This window comes from Ursus arctos, unplaced genomic scaffold (genome assembly GCF_023065955.2).
Source record: "Ursus arctos isolate Adak ecotype North America unplaced genomic scaffold, UrsArc2.0 scaffold_19, whole genome shotgun sequence".
NCBI lineage: Eukaryota > Metazoa > Chordata > Mammalia > Carnivora > Ursidae > Ursus > Ursus arctos.
This window is the reverse complement of record NW_026622863.1, coordinates 57098304-57117589: the sequence shown is the minus strand read 5'-3', so window position 1 is coordinate 57117589 and position 19286 is coordinate 57098304. Positions and strand designations below refer to the sequence as shown.

At 48.2% G+C, this 19286-nt stretch overlaps 2 protein-coding genes across 2 annotated transcripts; both read right to left on the bottom strand.

Moving 5' to 3' along the window:
• Window positions 1-302: 302 nt before the first annotated feature.
• KLK7 (kallikrein related peptidase 7) lies at window positions 303-4475 on the bottom strand. Its single transcript, XM_044380053.2, has 6 exons — window positions 4431-4475; window positions 3924-4057; window positions 3295-3448; window positions 2954-3201; window positions 2612-2748; window positions 303-1090 (listed from the first exon to the last, which is right to left on the bottom strand). The coding sequence occupies exons 2-6, from the start codon at window positions 3994-3996 to the stop codon at window positions 935-937; spliced, it is 768 nt and encodes a 255-aa protein (XP_044235988.1). The 5' UTR covers window positions 3997-4057; window positions 4431-4475; the 3' UTR covers window positions 303-934.
• Window positions 4476-12936: 8461 nt separating this feature from the next.
• On the bottom strand, window positions 12937-19022 carry KLK8 (kallikrein related peptidase 8). Its single transcript, XM_026488330.3, has 5 exons — window positions 18943-19022; window positions 18283-18442; window positions 17868-18127; window positions 14360-14493; window positions 12937-13123 (listed from the first exon to the last, which is right to left on the bottom strand). Exons 1-5 carry the CDS (start codon window positions 19010-19012, stop codon window positions 12968-12970), a joined length of 780 nt encoding a protein of 259 aa, XP_026344115.1. The 5' UTR covers window positions 19013-19022; the 3' UTR covers window positions 12937-12967.
• Window positions 19023-19286: the final 264 nt, after the last annotated feature.

The following is a 19286-nucleotide window of genomic DNA, read 5'->3' as shown; positions in this document are numbered from 1 at the left end:
AATACTCAGGAACACTTTCATATCCCTTTCCACCCAATGAAGCAGGCTTATTCTCTCCTCCCTCTGCCCTTCCTTCTTCCCCATTGACCTTCTCTTCCTCTCTCCAACCCATTTTACAGATGAAGAAAACTGAAATCTGGGAGATGGGTAGAGACAGATCACCAGGCAGGAGGCAGGGCGAGGGCTCAAAATCAGATGTCTCTCCCTCTCTTAAGGGTTCCTCCTCCCCAGCCTTAGATCTTCAGAGCTTTCCCACCTTTGTTTTCAAGTTACAAAAGGGGAAGGAGGGTTAGTATGTGTCTTTCCAGATTTTATTCTGTAAACATTTCATTTTACACGACTAGAGTCACACACACGCTTGTATCTTTCTTTTTTCATGTTCCATCATATAACACAAACATTCTTGCATAACACTAGCAATTCTGCCAAGTTATTACCCTTAGCAGCTTCCTCATATCCCTGTCCCAAACAGGCCTATTGTTTACATAAACCACTAATTTGGGACATGTTCAATGTTTCCACTGTTTTGCTATGATAAATAGTGTGATGAATTCAAACCTTGTTCCACACTTTGGATTTTTTTTTTTTTTTAAGTAGTATCTTCCTCAGCTAGAATCACAGGGTCCACGACCCGGTAAATAAGGGTCTCAAACCACCTTGCCACACTGCCTTCCACAAAAATGGCACGATTTACAATTCCACCGGTTGAAAGTGCTGGTCTCGCTGCGTCTTTACCAGCACTGAAGTTTTTGTGTTTCATGCTGGTGTTAGGTCTTTGCTAACTTGATTGGTTTACACACGTGGCCTATTGTTCAGGTTTTAATATGTCTTTGAGGAAAGGTAAAGTCAAATATGACTACAGTTCATCACGTCCTTATTTCTGTGAATTTCTTGCTGAGGGCGCATGGATGGAGAGGTGGGAGGTATGCAGAGATTAGCGATGCTTTCTCATGGTCTCATTTATCCATTTGACGTACTTGCAGACTTGGGTATAGACACCTGGGTCATTGGGTTGGCCACAAGGGAAAGTTCCCCAGGACACCAGGCCTTGCAGGGTACCTTTGCACATCAGTGGTCCCCCTGAGTCACCCTAGAGAAGAAAGAGCAGATTAGCCTCGGTTTCAGAACAACCACCACAGACCCACGTGTCCACGGTCTGCGTTATCACGTCTTTGTGCTGTCAGACCGTGGACTTCCACCCTGGCCAATGGGAGAGACTCATGGTCCCTGGGCACCAATAGGAGAACAGGAGTCAGTGTTGTCATGGAGAGAACAAACCGGCTCTCTGAACACATTGGCTTGAGCCCTGGCCAATGGGACCAATCACTGGGAAGGGGGTGGAGCTTCCAGGGCGTCAGAGCCCCATTTACTTTCCGCCTTTAAGGACTCTGCGCCAAGCCAGTGGGAGAAGGAGCATTATCTCCAGAGAATGGGTACATGACCCTTGCGCATGAAAGGGGGACAGAGTGGCCCTGGCAAGCAGGGGCAGGACGGGTGACATAATTCAAAAACCACAGTGCAAAATGAATATGCGGCCCCCTTGCTCAAAAACTATTAAAGAGATTCAAGACAGCAATGGAAGTGCATGAAATCATTTGTGTGGGATTCTCCCGATTATGAAGCCCTGGGCTACTGAACAGCTCGCATATTCATGGAGCCGGCCCTCTCTAGGAAAGAAGGGGACCCCCGCCACGCATTCTCTAGAACATACATCCCTGTCCCTCCCCCCCATTTCTAACACACACCATCCCACCTCCCCTGAAAACTGAGGGTGCAGATGTGAGCAAAGAGAGTGGGGTACTGGAAGAAGGGTGGAGAGGAGAGGGCAGAAGGAGGAGGGGGACAGAGAAGCAGAAATGTAGGGAGTGGGGAAGGAGCAGAGATGGGCACAGGCGGGGGGGGGGGGGGGCAGAGAGAGAGAGGAATCCCACACAAAGAGAGGAAGACAATGTCATTCAGATACAGAGAGGAGGTTAAAAAGAGGAAGAAGGGGGAACAAGGAGGAGGGGGAGAGATAGTTCCTTCCCTAAAACCAGGACTGGGATGAGGTGGAGACATTAGCTCCAGGCACAAAGTCTCAATAATTGCAATAAATAACATATTAATGCAATTCTTGAAAAAAAATTTAGTATGCAAAAGTCCATAATGAGCACAGTATCCCAACTTTAGATAAAGACCGCGTCGGGACAGTGATGTCCTGCCCCGTCACCGTAGCCCGAGGCAAATGAACCGTTCAGTAGGACAGATGGCTCTTCATTGAAAATTCTGATATTTTGTTCATCGTGGACTTTTTGCATGGATTTTAATTTTTAAAAATGTTACATTAGTAGAATATAATTTATCTTGGCACCCACTTGAAGTTTGGCCTTGAAGACAGTGCCTGTCCCAACCTTATCTTTTCCAGCCATTCTGCCCCATCCCTAGAGTCATGCCAGCCTCCTGGTCTCCCACTCCCACCCCAGACAGAGAGCAGGGGAGAGAGAGCTAGGAAAACAGGGCTTGGGGTGAGTTGGGGGTACAAGAGACTTGCTCAGCACCAAGATCAGATGCACAGATTTCTGGATGGAGGGAAAGACAGGGGATCCGGGGCTGGGGACAGGTGGAGTCTCACGTTGCAAGCATTAGTCTTGGAGTTGGGGATGCCAGCACACAGCATGGATTTTCCCAGTAGGTCCTTGTAAACCTTCTTGCAATCCTGGGAGGAGATGAGCTTGACATCCGTGCACATGAGCTCTGATGGAAAGGTCACTGGTGGAGAGAGGGGAGGTCAGTTAGAGGTCTGGGTCTGCAGCCCCCTGAGTGCTGATGGAGAGAGGAAGAGCCTTGGACCTTGAAGGAGGAGGGGACTGGAGGCTCAACACTCGAGTCATGAGTCATGAGATGGGGCCTGACTCCGGGTCTCCGGGGTCTGAGGGAGGAGTCGGGAGCCAGCGGGTCTCAGAGGCAGCCTCACCATCAGGGCTGGTGGTGGTGCCCCAGCCGGAAACGGTGCACGTGGTCCCAGGGGGTTCACAGCGGGAGGGCAGGTTGACCTTCCTCACACTCGATGAGAGCCTGGCTCGTCTACTTAGCTTCACAAGCATGAGGTCATTCACGTGGGTCTGAGTGGAGTAGCCGGGGTGGCGGAAGGACCTCGTGGCCCGGATCTTCTGCGATCTCTTATCACCCAGCTGATCACTGCCCATGTGCACGTTGTAGTTGCTGAGAGAACAGAGTGACATCCAGAGAGAAACACTGTGATTGGGAGGAGGGACAGGAACCCTGAGAGAGGGCTGCAGTGTCCCCGCCACATACCTCATCATGCAGTGGGCGGCCGTGAGGACCCACTGTTCATTGAGCAGGACACCACCGCAGTGGAGCTGATCGCCCCTGAGCAGGGCCACCTGCCAGGGGTGCGAGCCTCTTGTACATGGCACTCCATCAATAATCTTCTCCCCACTCTTGTCACCTTGGGTTGGATGGAGACAAGGAAGAAAACGTGGGTAGCAAGCTTCAAGGGGGCTGAAGCAGCAGCTGACGGATTTGGAGAGAAAGATGGAAAAAGACAGAGAGGCATGAGAAATGCAGAGGCAGTGAACGGGAACAGTGCAGAGAAAGCAGGATGTGGAGACGGAGAGCGATGATGCAAAGGGAGCCCGCTCATAAATCCAGGAGGAACGTCTTGTCTGGAGGCAACCAGAGGCTGATGGGATGGACACTGAGTGCAGGAGATGGCCCGGAAGGCACAGAGACCCCAGGAGTCAGAAGGAAGCAGGAAGAAAGGGGGCAGGAGGTAGAAGAGTCTTGTCTCCTGTGGGAGGAAGCTGCTGCAGAGAGAGGGTCCTGACCCAGGAAGTCCTCGGGGAGAGGGGGCCCTGACAAGGGTCAGTGGGGACAATGGAAGGCCCCAGGGGTGAAGTCAGACCTCCCAGTCCAGCCCTCACCTTCTTGGCCAGCAGACCCCAGGACTAAGGTCAGTAGTAGGATCTGCAGGGGCAAGAGAAGGGATCCTGCCATGGTGGCCTCTCTCAGCCTCTCCGGGGGCTGCCAGGCAGAGCAAGGGTCTCTTCTGCTGGGGCTGGGAAGGACAAAGAGTTCAGGAAGCAGGAGTCCAAGCCCCCAGCCCTCCTCCAGCAGACCCAGGAGTCTGCGCCCCAGCCCCTCCTATGTCGGACCTAGAAGTCCATATCCCCAGTTTCTCCCCTACTCAGACCCAGGAGGCCAGGCCTCCAGACCTCCCTTCCCCTTGGGACTCAGGAATCTGGGTTCCCATCCCTCTTCATCCGCAGGTCTAGATCCTCAGTTCCTTTTTTCCTAACAGACCCCAAATTCCGGACCTCCAGTCCCTCATCTCTCACTACCGGGATTCCAGCCACCCCCCCTCCGCTCAGAAAAAGGAGCCAGCCTTCCAGCCAGCCTCATCCCCCACCCCAAATGAGGCCCCTTCTCACCTCCGGAGGGTCTGATGTGATCTCGGCTCCAGTCTCGGTTGGGAGCCAAGCGTGCCCAGCCCTGTGCAGGGCGGCCCTCTTATACCACCCCCGCCCCCACGCCCGCCCCCAGCGCCCTGGGGTGCAGGCGGAGCCGGCTGTGAGACTCCCCCATCTTGCGTTCGCAGTTATCTCGAAGCCCTGAGGCAGCGAAAGCAATTGGCAGCACTCAATTCTTTCTCCACCCTCCCTCTCCAGGCCAGGGGCGGGCGGTACCCAGCCAGTTCGCCCCGCCCATTCTGCCCCTATGTCCCTGGCGGCTGCTGCAGGTGTAGGATCTGAGAGGGGGCCGCTGCAGCAGGAGTCAAGGAACAGCAGAGCTCAGGGAATGGCCTCCTCTGGGGCCATTTGCTTGTCATTCCCTCTAAGGGGTGGCCTACACCCCGTACCCTAATTCAGACCAGCCTGTGGCAATTTGTGCAGGCTGGATCCCGATGGTGTCTTTGAGCCCCAACCCACTTCCAGCCCTGATGTAGGGATACGAATTAAAAAGAGGGAGCTTTCCTTAACCCCACCTTACTAAATGCTCGCTGTTACCAATTTAGTCTGTGTTCTCATATTATACACAGATTGCTATTGTATTATGTATTTATAACAAAGAACTCCATACTTAAGCCTTGTGTAATAGAACTCTTTTTCTCTGTAAAATACCTTGAACAATTTTCCCTCTTAGTGCATTTAGATATTTCCTTTTCCTTCCTAAGGATTGGATAGTATTCCACTCTATGGTTGAAACACGATTTATGTAATGTGTGTTTCAAATTGATGTACTTTGGATAGTTACCACTATAATAAGGATGGAATGAACTTCTTTGTACATTCGTCTTTGCTCCGGCGTTCGTTCAAGGATTCGCTGAGCATCTACTCTGCCAGAAACTGTTCTGTTCCTGAGGACACAGCAAGCAGTCAACAAAGCAGACAAAAATTCCTTCACAGAGCCTCTCCTACTGGGTGGAGACCATGAATACAAAAATAAATACATAAAATATATTGTTTGTTAGATGGTGGGAAGCGCCATGGAGAAAAAGAAAAGCGGGAAGAGGGATAGGGAGTTATTGGTTCCCTCCACTCTCAGAGATCCCTGGGGTTGTAATATTTGGAACAATGATTGGAAAGACTCCATGTGAAGGTAACATTTGAGCAAAATCTTGAAGGAGGTGGTGAATGGATCTATGTAACCACTTGTGGGCAGTGAGTTCCAGGCAGAGCAAACTGGCAGGTGACCTAGGCAAGGGGTGTGACTAGAATGCTCTAACAGGGAAGACATTTTGAGTGGAGCAGAACGAGCAAGGGAGACAAGGGCAGGCCATGAGATCAGAGACCTAACAGGACTCTTGAAGGGTCCTCACAGGACTCAATGACATAGTCTTGAAGACCATTTTGTAGGACTTTAGCTTTCACTTTGAGTAAGATGGGACATTGTCTGATTATTACTTGAAGGCAAATTCCTAAAAGTGGAATTGACCCCAACTTCTAAATCAGATCTCCAAAATGTAATTGGTTCCTCAGCTATCAGCCCAAATCTTACCTCAATGCTGACCCAAACCCAATTCTACCTTTGTTCCATAATCTGACCCATAATAGGCATTAATGTTGCTTACCCAGGCATTCACTCCTTCTGTGAACACCCTGATTTTGCTTGGATAACCTTTTGTCCTTATCATGACAATAAGCTTTACTGCATCAAACGTGAAACCTATATTCTGCTTGCCAGTGACTGGTTTAGAAATGTCCATTAGAGGGTATCCTGGTCAATAAGGAGTGAAAGGAAGATCACTGGGGGCACTTCTGGGAAAGTTTTCAAAAGACACACCTTAAGAGTTCCCATTTTTTCTGCCAGATGATGTCCCTGATGTAAATTATGGAACTGTGGCAGCCCTCCAGGAACCATGGAGCAAAGTGGCTGGCAGACCAAGCCGGAACAGTGAAGGTGGCCAAACTGAGAGATGGAGATAATTGGGGTTTTTGGTGAGATCTCTGAGCTAGTGAATTAAACTATGGAGCCTCTTCATTTTGTGACTTCTTTGGGTTTCCTATCAGATTTGGAGTTTTTGGTTCCTGGAGCCAAAATCTTCCTTACTAAGACCTCAACAGTTAAATTCAAATCTGATCCTAAACCATGAATCCAAACCCAATTCTAACTTGAATCTGTCTCTTGAAGCCACAGTAACCAACAAACCACTCCTGCCTCCAGTCCAACTAGAGAACCACTCTCCCCAGCCCTCCTCCCACACGGTCTTCAGATCCAATCCTTTATTCACTTAAGGAATACATATTGAGCACCAACTATATACCAGGCTGGGCTAGATGCTGAGGATACAATGGCACACAAACCCAGACAGTCCCTTCTCTCAAGAGGCTGACAGTCTAGAGTAAAAGAAAGATACATAATTCACAAACAAATGTAAAATTACAAGTATAATCTGTGCTGTTAAGGAAAGGCACAGGGTATTATGAAAGCCCTTCCTAGAGACTTGGACCCAGGAATTGACAATAGGCTGAGAGTTGAAAGAGCAGTAAACATTAACTAGAATAAAATGGGAGGAAACCAGAGAGTATATCATTTAGAGGAATTAGCATGTGCAGAGGTCCTGAAATGGGGGTTATGGATGGAGCTCAGAGACTGAAGGTTGGCTGGAACCAGACAATGAAGAATGTATGTCATAACGAGTTTGACTTTATCCTGTGGAAGATGGTGAACCACTTGGATTCTAGTCAGAAGAGTGACATAACAAGATTTGTATCTGCAAAATATCACTCTCCCTGCTATATGAAGGATGGGTTTTAAGGGGATGCAGACCCATAAGAAGACCATCGTTGTAGTCCAGATGAGAGATGACGGTGACTTAGTTAAGGCCATTTAAGAGGTGGAGATAACAGTAAGAGGATGGATTCCATATGTGCTTAGGAAAGAATCAACAGGTCTTGGGGGTGGATTAAACGTAGGATGTGGTGAAGGAGTCAGATGTTAAGACTTCAAGGTCTCTTGCTCGATGGATGGTGGTGCCATTCATTGAGAAGTCGTGTTCAGATATGATCAAATGCATGTGAGAGGGTGAGAGAGATCTCAGTCTCTGGCTTCAAGCATAATTCTAACTCCAATTCTTACTGTGACACAGTTCCCAACACCAGTCTTGACACAAGCCAGAGTCAACCTGAAACCTCCACTCATATACCCAACTAACCCTTAACTCTCCTTTATCCGTGTCCAATTCTAACTTATACCTCAACTTGGGACCTCATTCCTGACCAAGTCCCTGACTCCAAATGTCAGCTCGAGCTACAACTCACACCTCAACCAACCTTAAACTTTGACCAAAACCCTGATTCCCTAAACATAAACCAAACTCAATCTTGACCCCAAACTGAATATCACCATAGCCTCAGTTCCAAGCCTGACCCATGCACAACTCAAACCATAGTGTCCATCCCAAGCTATAATAATATTCCAGGAAGCCCACACTGACATCTCCCTATGAGCTCATCCCCAACTCACCCCACTCCTAACATTCTCACTCCTGTTCCAGCTCTATCCCATCTCCAACCCAATTTCTATCTAAAATTTCATATTTACTTTCACGTCCGACTCTTTCCCCATCCAGTCTTCATTTTCCCAACTCCACATACCACCTTGACCCTTTATTTCACACAAACTCTAAAATAAAGTCTACCAACTGACACCATACTAACAATGACCCCATACTGACTAAATTCAAGCAAGTCCCCAAACTTTCTGAGACACTTACACTCATCATATCCAAAATGAGACCCCAGAATGCAGACTCCTGACCCCACCAATTCCACAGCAGGACCCTGGCCTTGAGGGGCATCAACCTTCCTGACTTGGGCTCCCAAATCCAGTAGAGGTAGACCCCAGGCCACTTGACTTCATAGCCCCATGAGTCAGTAATCTGTATCGTCCCCTCTAAGCTTCCCAAGGAGAGGAACTTTAGTAAGACTTCCAATTTGTTATCTACTGCCCAAATCTCTATTCCTGGATTCTCTCTTCAGGCCCCTGCTTCATCAGCATTCTGTCAGAAATAGAAAGGGAGCTACACTTCTCTGGAGCCCTATTGTTCATTCTTACAAACCCAGAACTTCTCCTCTGCTGTGCTCTGCATATCTGTCTTTCTGTGTTCTTAACTATTTAATCTGATTTTGTTGCTGAACACATCTTCATGAGCAGAAGGAACGCATCTGGTGTTCACTGGTGTTTTCTTTAACACCCAGCCCAGACCAGGGAACGTAGGAAATACTTAAATAAATACTAGCTTGCAAACCACTGTCATCCGCAGATTCGCCAATCTTAGACTCAGTCTTTCCTTGATCCCTACGTCAATCAGCCATGGGGTGTGAGCAAAAGAACTCGGCCTCACAAGTCAGACCAACCCAGGTGTGAATCCTAATTGCTTGCCCTGTGATCTCAGGTAAGTGACTTAATTTTTCTTTCTTTTTTTTTTTTTTTGAAGATTTTATTTATTTATTTTACAGAGAGACAGACAGCCAGAGAGAGAGGGAACACAAGCAGGGGGAGTGGAAGAGGAAGAAGCAGGCTCCCAGCGGAGCATGGAGCCCGATGTGGGGCTCAATCCGAGGACCCTGGGATCATGCCCTGAGCCGAGGGCAGACGCTTAACGACTGAGCCACCCAAACGCCCCAGTGACTTAATTTTTCTGAACTTCACTTTGCCTCTCTTTAAAGTGGGGAGTGGGGCACCTGGGTGGCTCAGTTAGTTGGGCTGTCTGGCTTTGGCTCAGGTTGTGATCTCAGGGGTCCTGGGAGCAGGCCTCCCTGCTCAGTGGGAAGTCTGCTTCTTGCTCTCCCTCTGCCAATCCACTCAACTCATGCTCTCTCTCTCTCTCTCTCGAATAAATAAATAAATAAATAAATACATAAATAAATAAATAAAATCTTGAAAAAAAATAAAGTAGGGGGGAGAAAAATTTACTTCTCAAGGTAAATGGGAGGATAAAATAAAATTATGAAAAGAAAGTGGATGTACACATAGCACACACTGAGTTAATATTAGCTCCCTTACCCCATTATCCAGAATGAAGCAGCTTCCATTTCTTATATGCCTGCTGTGTGATGTGTCAGGCATTTCTCAGAACTCATCTCTATTCCTCACATGGGTCCAAGTGAGGACTGTCTTCCCCATTATACAGATGAGAAAATGGAGTTTTGAAAGAGGTGAGATCACTTGAGCAAAGTCTATTGCTAAGGAGTCAGAAGAGGCAGAATTCAAATGCTGAGGATTGCCCATGGTATCACGGTTGTACAGACCTACACTCTGAGAAGAGAATTTTCCAGGGACACCGTCACACACCTTTGAAGTTGCATATGGCTCAGAATGGACTTGGAACCCTACGGGCCTATTAATGATGCATACCCCCACGTTGGTGAGACTGCCAAACCCCAGCCCTCCTGTGCCCTTTGGGTTTAGCACCAACACCTGTTCTGAAGTCCCACACAGATACCCAGCCTCATACTTCCCTCACCCTCAAACTCGTGTCCTTGAACCATTGCCTGATGACTCATCCTCCAGCTCATGATTACACCTGAGAACTGGCATCTGCTTATCCTGCCAGCTGTGCCTTGCCCTGAGGGATCCTGGACACTGTGACCCTGGAACCTCCTGACTCAGCCCCTTGGGTTCTGAAGGCCCATTGTTTCTGACTTCCTGGATTCCCTTCCCTCTTCTTTCAAGAACAGCTCCCCACTTCTTCTGGGAATCTGCTCTTTCATTTCGCATAACTCTGGTGAAAATATCAAACACAGTTCTCTAATCCCTCCCATCTGCCCACCCAAGCACTGAGATTGCTGAATGACCCAGGTCAAGCCAATAAGAGCATTGCTTCCTCCCTGACAACAAAGATTGATCCAAGGGGTGGGCTCATTCAGAGCCAATCAGAGTTCTTCCCTGGGAGCAATATCAAGATGCCAAAAGAAGGGAGATCTTTGTTTCTGCTGTGTTTGCTTAATTGGGTGTGTCAGTAGCTGCTATGTTCCCTCCATCTAAAAAGTCTGTCTACAGAGACTAGAATGAGATCCACAGAAGGAAAGAGACAAGCAGAAATGAGAAACAATTCACACACGCCAAAAAGAAAAACAGAGGGAGAGAAGTAGGCAGAGTGACAGAAAGTGTCACAGAGAGAGAGAGAGCAAGAGCATGTGTGAGAGAGCTGATTGGCTTAAGTCACCACTTCAAGTACTTGAGACTCTGGTACCCGTGTCACATTCTGACATCACGAACCATCCCCATAACCTTCTTAGGCACCTAAGCCAACCATCCCCTCTTGCATATAAGCCAGTTCTAACCGGGGCTCTGACACTGCTATCCAAAACTCCCCGACTAAGTGGATCCTTCCAGCTTTTGTCCATGCCTAGTATTCTGATTTCCTCCCAGATTCCACAGTCCACGATCCTATTCCTGAATTTCTGGTTGACTTTGGACCAGTCTCTTCCTTCCCTTGACCTCAGCCATGCCCCTCCTTAATACTATAAATCAATCTTCAAGGGCTCTCTGTTTTGTTTTGTTTTTGTTTTTTTTCCATTGGGGACATTGAAATATCACCTGGATATTGGGTGATATAAAGAATTATTACTAACTCTGTAAGGCATTGATAGTGTAAGGTGTTTATGTTTTAAAATAATCTACATTTTAGAGCTGGAGTTGGCAAACGTTTCTCAGAAAAGAGCCAAAAAGTGTATATTTTAGGCTTTGCAAACCATGAGATAAAATTGAGGATATTATGTAGACATTTACAACAAGAGAGAAAACTGGAAAACAAATTTCCAATTTTAATTGATGAAATCCAAAAACACAGTAAATCATTTGTTACCAATTTTTGTCATACAGGTGTATTAATGAGCAAAATGGAATTATTTTCGGGAGATAACATCTTGCTCAATTAGAGTTCAAAATTAATGCTCCCTGTCATCAAATCAAGTAATAAAAGCTATTTTTAGCCCTTGGGATTTGGCCCATTGGCTTTAGTTGGCCATACCCTGTTTTAGAAACATGTAACAAAATATTTAAGAACAATAGGATGATTAACATTCGTTTCAGAACGTTCCAGCATTAGGGAAGTGTGTAATATAGGTGAAAGGATTGGTTTTGATTGAGTGGGATGGTGGTATACGAGGGTTCCTATACTATTTTATGTATGTTTCAGACTGTTCATAATAAAAATTCTAAAACAATTCTGTAGACAGAGATGACCCTTGAGTATCACCTCCAGAAATGCATCCCCGGTTCCAGGAGATAACTATCAGACATGAAAGACTTCCTCAGGATTTCTGGTATTCGGGAACTTCCACAGAGCACAGAGGTTGATGCACGAGATGCCTCTTGCTCACCCACACCGCTTGTGGAGAACTGCCCCACCCACAGCCCAGGACCGAGAGACGTCTCTTGTCACGTGACTCTAAATAACCACTGATTGGTTGGGACTGTCACCTGACCAGAAGACAGTCAAACCATTGGCCATTCAGTAACCTATCATGTGGCCGGCTGAAGGACGAAAGTTGACCTGGACCAATGGGATTCTAGTACGTGACAATATAATCTGGGAAATCCTGGGACAGTGAAGGTGTTGGTGGTAGGTGAAGGTGAAATTCAGAGGTTGGGAAGTAAGGAAAGAGACTGGAATAGCACATGAGGGAGCCAACACTGTGAAAATGCAGAAGCATGAAGGAGAGAAAGGCGCCAGAGAGTCAAATAAATGAGTCAGAAGGTTGGTAGAAAGAAAGGAATGAAACAGAGGTGAAGAGAGATGAGATAGAGGGGAGCCAGTGCCCAAGCTGTTGCAATTTATTTATATCCTTACAATAATACCCCCTCCACACACATCTTTCCCAAAACAACATACATTAAGCCTCTGCTCTGATGAAAACTCCAGCAAATCTCTTTTTCTCCACACTTCAGTTTGGACACCTGCAATGAAGTGACTCATTTCCTTCTACCACAGCAGAAAAGCTCTAAGCTGTGAGAAAGATTTCTCTTTCTCCTAAGGAAAGAGAATTTGTCGCTAAGAGTTTTGCAGGCTGTCAATGCTCTATTTCTCCATCTGGGTGGTGGTTCTGTGGTTAAGCTGCTCATGTATTTCCTGCACCCTACTCTATTTTATAATGGGGGAGGGGAACTCTCCCCTCAAAGCTTAGAAACACTAGCTACTCAGAAAAACGAAACAGAAGTTCTTTCAAATCTGTCTTTTGCAGGCCAGTCCATTGAGTACTTGGAAATTCTTGTGTGTCTTCTCCCCTGAAATTAACCTCCCATTCCTCCAAGCCCTTCTAGAATAAGGGGGATCACTCCAGGCAGTGGTGATAGCCAGAGTGGCCATGGGGGTCCTGGTCTCTATAGACCTTGCAGCGAGCCTCCCAGCAAGGCGCAGACCCCCGTCCTTCCATCCCTCCCCATAGGGCCAAAGCACGGACAGGCAAGGAGCCAGGCTGAGTTGTGAGTTTTATTGAAGGGTCCAAAGCTTGTTCTAGCATCAACCCCTGCTGCCTATGGTCTTCTTGATCCAGTCCAAGTAGCGGCAAATGTTGGTGTAGACACCAGGTCTCTCAGGCCGCCCACAGGGGTCTGATCCCCAGGATGTGATGCCCTGGAGAACACCACCACACACCAGCGGACCCCCGGAATCTCCCTGGATGGGGAGAGTAGAATACTTTTACCTAAGATGTCCTGTGGTACCCAGCAGTTAGTACTAGTTCTGTAGCATGATTGGATCCCTCTAGCCAATAGGGGTAAGAGCATTGTACCCTGGGACCAGTGGTGAGACACAGGGGTGGGGCTTCATGTACAGGGACACAGACTGGATGTCCTAGGATTGCCCTAGGATTTCCCCTGGGGGAAATCCTGACCAAGGAGGTAAGAGAATGGTGTCTCAAAGGTCCAATTCAGAAAGAAGACAGTGAGGATTACGTGGAGGGAACTGAGCTGATGTCTCCATTCCTGGTCAATGGTGAAAAGATCTTTGAATCCAGTTACCAAACATAGGAGGAAGGAGCAGAGTTCTTGTGGACACACACACACACACACACACACACACAGAAGGGACAATGGCGGGAGTCTTTGGGGAGAAGGGACAATGGCGGGAGTCTTTGGGGAAGAGATCATTGTCTCTATGGAACCGAAACCATCCAAGAGATGAGATTTCATGGGACAACGTGAAATGACTTCATTCCTGGCCAATAGGAAAGAAAGCATTGAAGTATTGTCTTCAGGGACCAATCATTAGCAAAGGGGGTGGGGCTTCCATGAGGGATGCAAACCTGGGGGAGCCCTGAGGACCCAAATTGCAGTCAATAAGAAGGAGTGTGTTTTATTTATGGCAAATCCCAAGATTTGTTATCTTGGGTATGGGGACCCCGTCGAGGGACCATTAAAGTCAATGGCTCCATTCCCTAGCCAGTTGGCAAGAAAGATTTGCTCCCCGAGGGACCAATCATAGGAGAAGGCAGCGGTGCTAGGGAACCCAGTCAGGTCCCCCCAAAAAGTGGCTGACTAATTGGTCAGTGATAGAGTGAGCACAAAATCCCAAAACTAATGCTGAGGAAGGGAGCAGGGATCTTGCGTACCCTCTAGCCTCAGAGTCTTTCCCTCATGGACATCTCCTCTTACCCCCTTATCTCCTCCCCCCTCTAAACCCCATCCTGAAGACAAGGGTTCCCAGGAAAATTATAGCAACAATTCAACGTTCCTGAACCCTGTGCAGTGTGACCTGCAAGAAGAATGTGGCCTTCCCTGAACCTGCTTCCCACTCTAGAAATAGGGGTAACCTCTCTGGTCATTAACTCCTTGAGGTCACCCTCCTGCCAAGCCTCGAGCTTCTATGGGGGGTGAGGGACAAGGGAAGAAGGGGGTTTCAGAAGTCACTCACCTGGCATGAGTCGGCCCCATTGCTGTCGCCTGCACAAATCATAGCATCTGTGACTTTCCCGGGGTAGACATCCTGACACTTCTTCTGGGGAAAGATTTCTACTTCTGCGCAGTTGAGGGTGTCAGGAAAATTCTCTGAGGGGGCAGAGGTTGTAAGTTCCCAGAGAGAGCAACCATTTTTCCCTCAATCCCTGTTTGGATCTAATCTCCCTTCTGTACCTCCATGGCTGCACGGGAGAGTTTTCTGACATATTTCACAGGGGACATCACTTCTCGCCACATTAAACAAAGCCATGGCCCCTGCTGTTTGCTTTCCATCATCTAGAGAAGGGCTGTTGGACTCTACCTTCTGTTTCTTGTCCAGTCATTTCCAAATTAGGGACCGGGCAACTGGAAGACATAGAGGTGTCCCCTTGTGACACCTCTAACCTTGTCTCTCTAATCTTCCCAACCCCAGACCACCAGGTCCCCAATGTCAGCTAAATCCTACTTCTTCCAAAAGTCACCTCATCTTAGAAACCTTCCCTGACCATTCTAATGAAGACACCACCCCTCCATCACTCCCTATCTTCTAACTCTCCATGATATTTCTTTATAGCACTTACCCCTCCCTAATAATTCATTTTATATGTATTTGTTTATTGTCTGTTTCCCCACCTAGCATGCAACTCCATAGGATAGAGACTTCACACAGTAAAGCGGCTGGGGCATACCTGATACTCACAAATAAATGTTGAATTAATGACTAAAAGTGAAATTAATCAGGTAATGTACACCACGGGGAATATAGTCAATAATTTTGTTACAACTTTGTATGGCGACAGATGGTAACTAGACTTATTGTTGTGATCATTTTGCTGTGTATACAAATGTCCAATCATTATATTTACACACAAAACTAATAGAATGTTGTGGCCAACTACACTTCAATTAAAAAAGAAAGAAAATGGAATTAATCTTCCTTATTAACCTTTGAGCAATAGACTTGGGGGGGAACTTCTTTTTTTAAAAAATTTTTAAAAGATTTTATTTATTTATTCGACAGAGATAGAGACAGCCAGCAAGAGAGGGAACACAAGCAGGGGGAGTGGGAGAGGAAGAAGCAGGCTCATAGCGGAGGAGCCCGATGTGGGGCTCGATCCCATAAGGCCAGGATCATGCCCTGAGCCGAAGGCAGATGCTTAACCGCTGTGCCACCCAGGCGCCCCGAGGGGGGGAAACTTCTACGTGGCACCTCTATGATCCAGAAGCTGTATACATACTCACAAGCTCATTGATTGTGAGAAGTCTGAACTCACAATAGCTTTTTGAAAGACAGATACAGGGATACCTGGGTGGTTCAGTCGGTTAAGCACCTGACTGTTAGTTTTGGCTCAGGTTATGGTCTCAGGGTCATGGGATCGAGCCCCACATTGGGCTCTGAGCTGAGTGTGGAGCCTGCTTGAGATTCTCTCTCTCCCTCTCTCTCTGCCCCTCCCCCTGCTCGCTCGCTCTCTCTCGCAAATAAATAGATAAATCTTTTTTAAAAAAAGGAAGAGGGATATGTGCATTTGTTCCATCATTCATTTATCCACACATTCATTCAACAAATATTTATCAAGCACCTACTGTGTACCAGGAGCCCTCCTGAGCACCAGGAATACACAATGAAGAAAATAGATTTAACCTGAGGCCTCATGGAGCTTAAAAATCTATTATCTATCAGGGGCGCCTGGGTAGCGCAGTCGTTAAAGCGTCTGCCTTCGGCTCAGGGCGTGATCCCGGCGTACCGGGATCGAGTCCCACATCGGGCTCCTCCGCTATGAGCCTGCTTCTTCCTCTCCCACTCCCCCTGCTGTGTTCCCTCTCTCGCTGGCTGTCTCTCTGTTAAATAAATAAATAAAATCTTTAAAAAAAAAATCTATTATCTATCTATTACCTAAAATCTATTATCTAATCGTCAAAATCTATAATTTTACAGATGAGGAAAATGAGGCCAGAGATGGGAAGGGGTTTGCCCAGAGGAAAGGGCAGAGCCATGGTTTGAACTGACCTGACTGATTTACGAGCAGGTAGGTTTCCACAGCATCCCATTGTCCCCTTAGAAGTAGAAGTCAGACGGGCAGGGATCAGAATCCTGTCTTTGCTTGGCAAATCCTGGCTTTCCTGGTGAATCACATGCCTCTCTGAGCTGAGCCTCAATTCTCTCACTGTGAAGCAGGGTGAGGGCTGCCTGGACTCTGAAGTCCCAAAAGGAGGACTTCAACAGAGGTCCAGACTTTGGGTCCAGAGTGAGGAGGGAGCTGGAGACCTAGACTGTGGGTCTTGGGAGAGGAAGGGACTGGACTCCTGGGTGTGAAGGACGAGAGTCTCTGGCACCAGGAATCATGGGTTCAAAAGGGAGAAGATGATTAGGAGCTTGTTTTCTGGGGCCCCTGCGGAGCCCATATACCCCAAGCCTGTTAAGAAGATTATAGAAAATCCTGTGCAATGGAAAATTTCATAACATGGTGCTCTCCATGGAATACCTGGGTGGCTCGGTTGGTTAAGCATCTGCCTTCGGCTCAGGTCATGATCCCAGGGTCCTGGGATTGAGCCCCGACTTGGGAATCCCTGCTCAGCAGGGAGTCTCCTTCTCTCTCCCTTTGCTTCTACCCCCTTCATGCTCTCTCTCTCTCATTCTCTCTCAAATAAATAAAATCTTAAAAAAACAAAACAAAACAAAAAAACCAAGGCACCTGGTGGCTCAATCGGTTAAGTGTCTGCCTTTGGCTCAGGTCATGATCCCAGAGTCCTGGGATCAAGTCCCCCATCAGGCTCCCTGCTCTGCGGGGAGCCTGCTTCTCCCTCTGCCTCTCTCTCTCTATGTCTCTCATGAATAAATAAAAATTTAAAAATAAATAAATAAACCCGTTGTGTTAACATAAAGAACATTAAAACAAAACAAACAAACAAAAACCAAAAAAAACAAAAAACAAAAAAAACAAAAACAAAAACAAACCATGGTACTCTCCACCGGGAAGGAGACTTTCTTTCTTCTTTTCTTTTCTTTTCTTTTCTTTTCTTTTCTTTTCTTTTCTTTTCTTTTCTTTTCTTTTCCTTTCCTTCTTTCCTTCCTTCCTTCCTTCCTTCCTTCCTTCCTTCCTTCCTTCCTTCCTTCCTTCCTTTTGAAGCTGGGTGTGCAGCCCAAGTCAAGGCCTGAACTCAGGACCCTGAGATCAAGACCTGAACCGAGATCAAGATTCGGACTCTCAACTGATGGAGCCCCCAGGCGCCCCGAGGAGGCATACATCCTTTATCCACTCATTCACCCATCCATTTTTTGGGGAACCTGGTTTAACAATCTGCTATTTTGCTTTCTTTCTCCCACCACTCCGTTAATATTTTGGCCTTCTGGGTTTCCAACATAGGCCACCTATGAATCTCAACCTCACAATCACTGTCCCTTCCCTATCTCCTTCTGGAGGCAAAGCTTTGCCAATGGCTTGAGGTCCACTGGGCCAGCCAGCTCCTCCTCTCCCTCCTACTACCTCGGGGGCTGGTGACGGTGCCCCAGCCCGAGATGGTGCACTTCTGGCCAACTTCAGGGCAGTGATCCGCCAGGTTGATGGGCTTCACTTTGGGCCCTAGGGATGCCCGACGGCGTAGTTGGATGAGCATGAGATCGTGGCTGTGGTCCTCATTGCTGCCGTTGTAGCAGGGGTGCGGGATGGATTGAGCCACAGCTATTTCTTGCTCTGAACTGTCTTTATTCTTCAGGCTGTGATCCCCCAGGCGTACTGTGTACTTCCTGTAATGGTGGAGAGTAATTGGGGACCCAGGCAGGAGTCTGGGACCCCGTCCCCTCCTCCCTCAGCCCTCCTCTTTCAGATGCTCGGTCTCCAGCTCTCTTCTTCCCCCCTTTCCCCAGGCCCCAGCCCACCTCTGCCCCAGGTATCCACTCACTGTTTTTTACAGTGGGCTGCTGTAAGGACCCAGTTGTCATCGATGAGGACACCCCCGCATAGCAGCCGGATGCCCTGGAACAAGGCTGTCTGCCAAGGCTGCGAATGGGCCTCACACTCCTGGCCGCCCAGCACCTTGGACTCCTGTGCCCTCAAGCGTCCTGCAGCAGGAGGGACAGGGTTTGGATCGTCACCCCCTGGGGCAGCGCAGAGGCCAGGAAAAACCACTGTGGGTTCAAAAGGACCTACAGCGAGTTCTCTGCCTGCCTCCTCTCATGCCCACACCGGGAAGGTGAGGCCCCCCAACATGCACGGGCTGCCACACAGATGTGCATGTCCACTCATTGAAGCCCATGAGTCACACCGAGTCGCACACCCGAGCATGCTTCCACATGCTCCCACATGCGTCTGCAAGCCATGTCTACTGGGCATGTCTGCACCCCTCAGCAAGCAACCTTGCCGGCTTAGCATGCTCGCGCAGTATTCCACACAACCAGACACACTCTTACCCACTGCCGTGTGTGCGTGCCTCCGTCCACCCTCAGGAAAGCCCGAAGACGTTCCCAACTGTGATCGCACGTCCCCCCCGCCCCCCCCCCCCCCGGCCACCATCACAAGCACCTGCCACGCATTCCTGCAGGCTCCCGCCAGGCCCCCTCACCTGCCCAGGCTTCCAACAGCAAGAGCAGGAACATCCAGGTCCAGACCGCAGCAGGTGAGGGATGTCCCATGGTGGGGTCTGGGAGAGGGAGAAGGCAGGGCTGAGAAATGAGGAGGGAGGAGCCCTACGTCCAGAAGAAACTTGAAATAAGAAAGCAGAGCATCTGGAGCCCTTCTTCTGGGTCCTGCAGGAGGAGGGGCGTGGGGACCCCCGCTTCTTACGTCTGAGGAAGAAGGGGGCAGACCCCAGATTTCTGAGTCTGAGGAGAGGAGGTGGGAGCTGGATTCCTACATTCCCAGGAATGGGAGAGTTAGAGTCCCAGACCCCTGGATCTGAAGGAAGAG

Excerpts from the sequence above, each read along its gene's own strand:
- KLK7 (XM_044380053.2), bottom strand. The coding sequence starts at position 3,996 with ATGGCAGGATCCCTTCTCTTGCCCCTGCAGATCCTACTACTGACCTTA. Across the intron at positions 3,449-3,923 it reads GGGGTCTGCTGGCCAAGAAG|GTGACAAGAGTGGGGAGAAG; the intron begins GTGAGGGCTGGA and ends ATCCAACCCAAG. Across the intron at positions 2,749-2,953 it reads CACCACCACCAGCCCTGATG|TGACCTTTCCATCAGAGCTC; the intron begins GTGAGGCTGCCT and ends TCTCTCCACCAG.
- KLK8 (XM_026488330.3), bottom strand. The coding sequence starts at position 19,012 with ATGGGACATCCCTCACCTGCTGCGGTCTGGACCTGGATGTTCCTGCTC. Across the intron at positions 18,128-18,282 it reads GCAGCCCACTGTAAAAAACA|GAAGTACACAGTACGCCTGG; the intron begins GTGAGTGGATAC and ends CCACCATTACAG. Across the intron at positions 14,494-17,867 it reads CACCGTCACCAGCCCCCGAG|AGAATTTTCCTGACACCCTC; the intron begins GTAGTAGGAGGG and ends CTGCCCCCTCAG.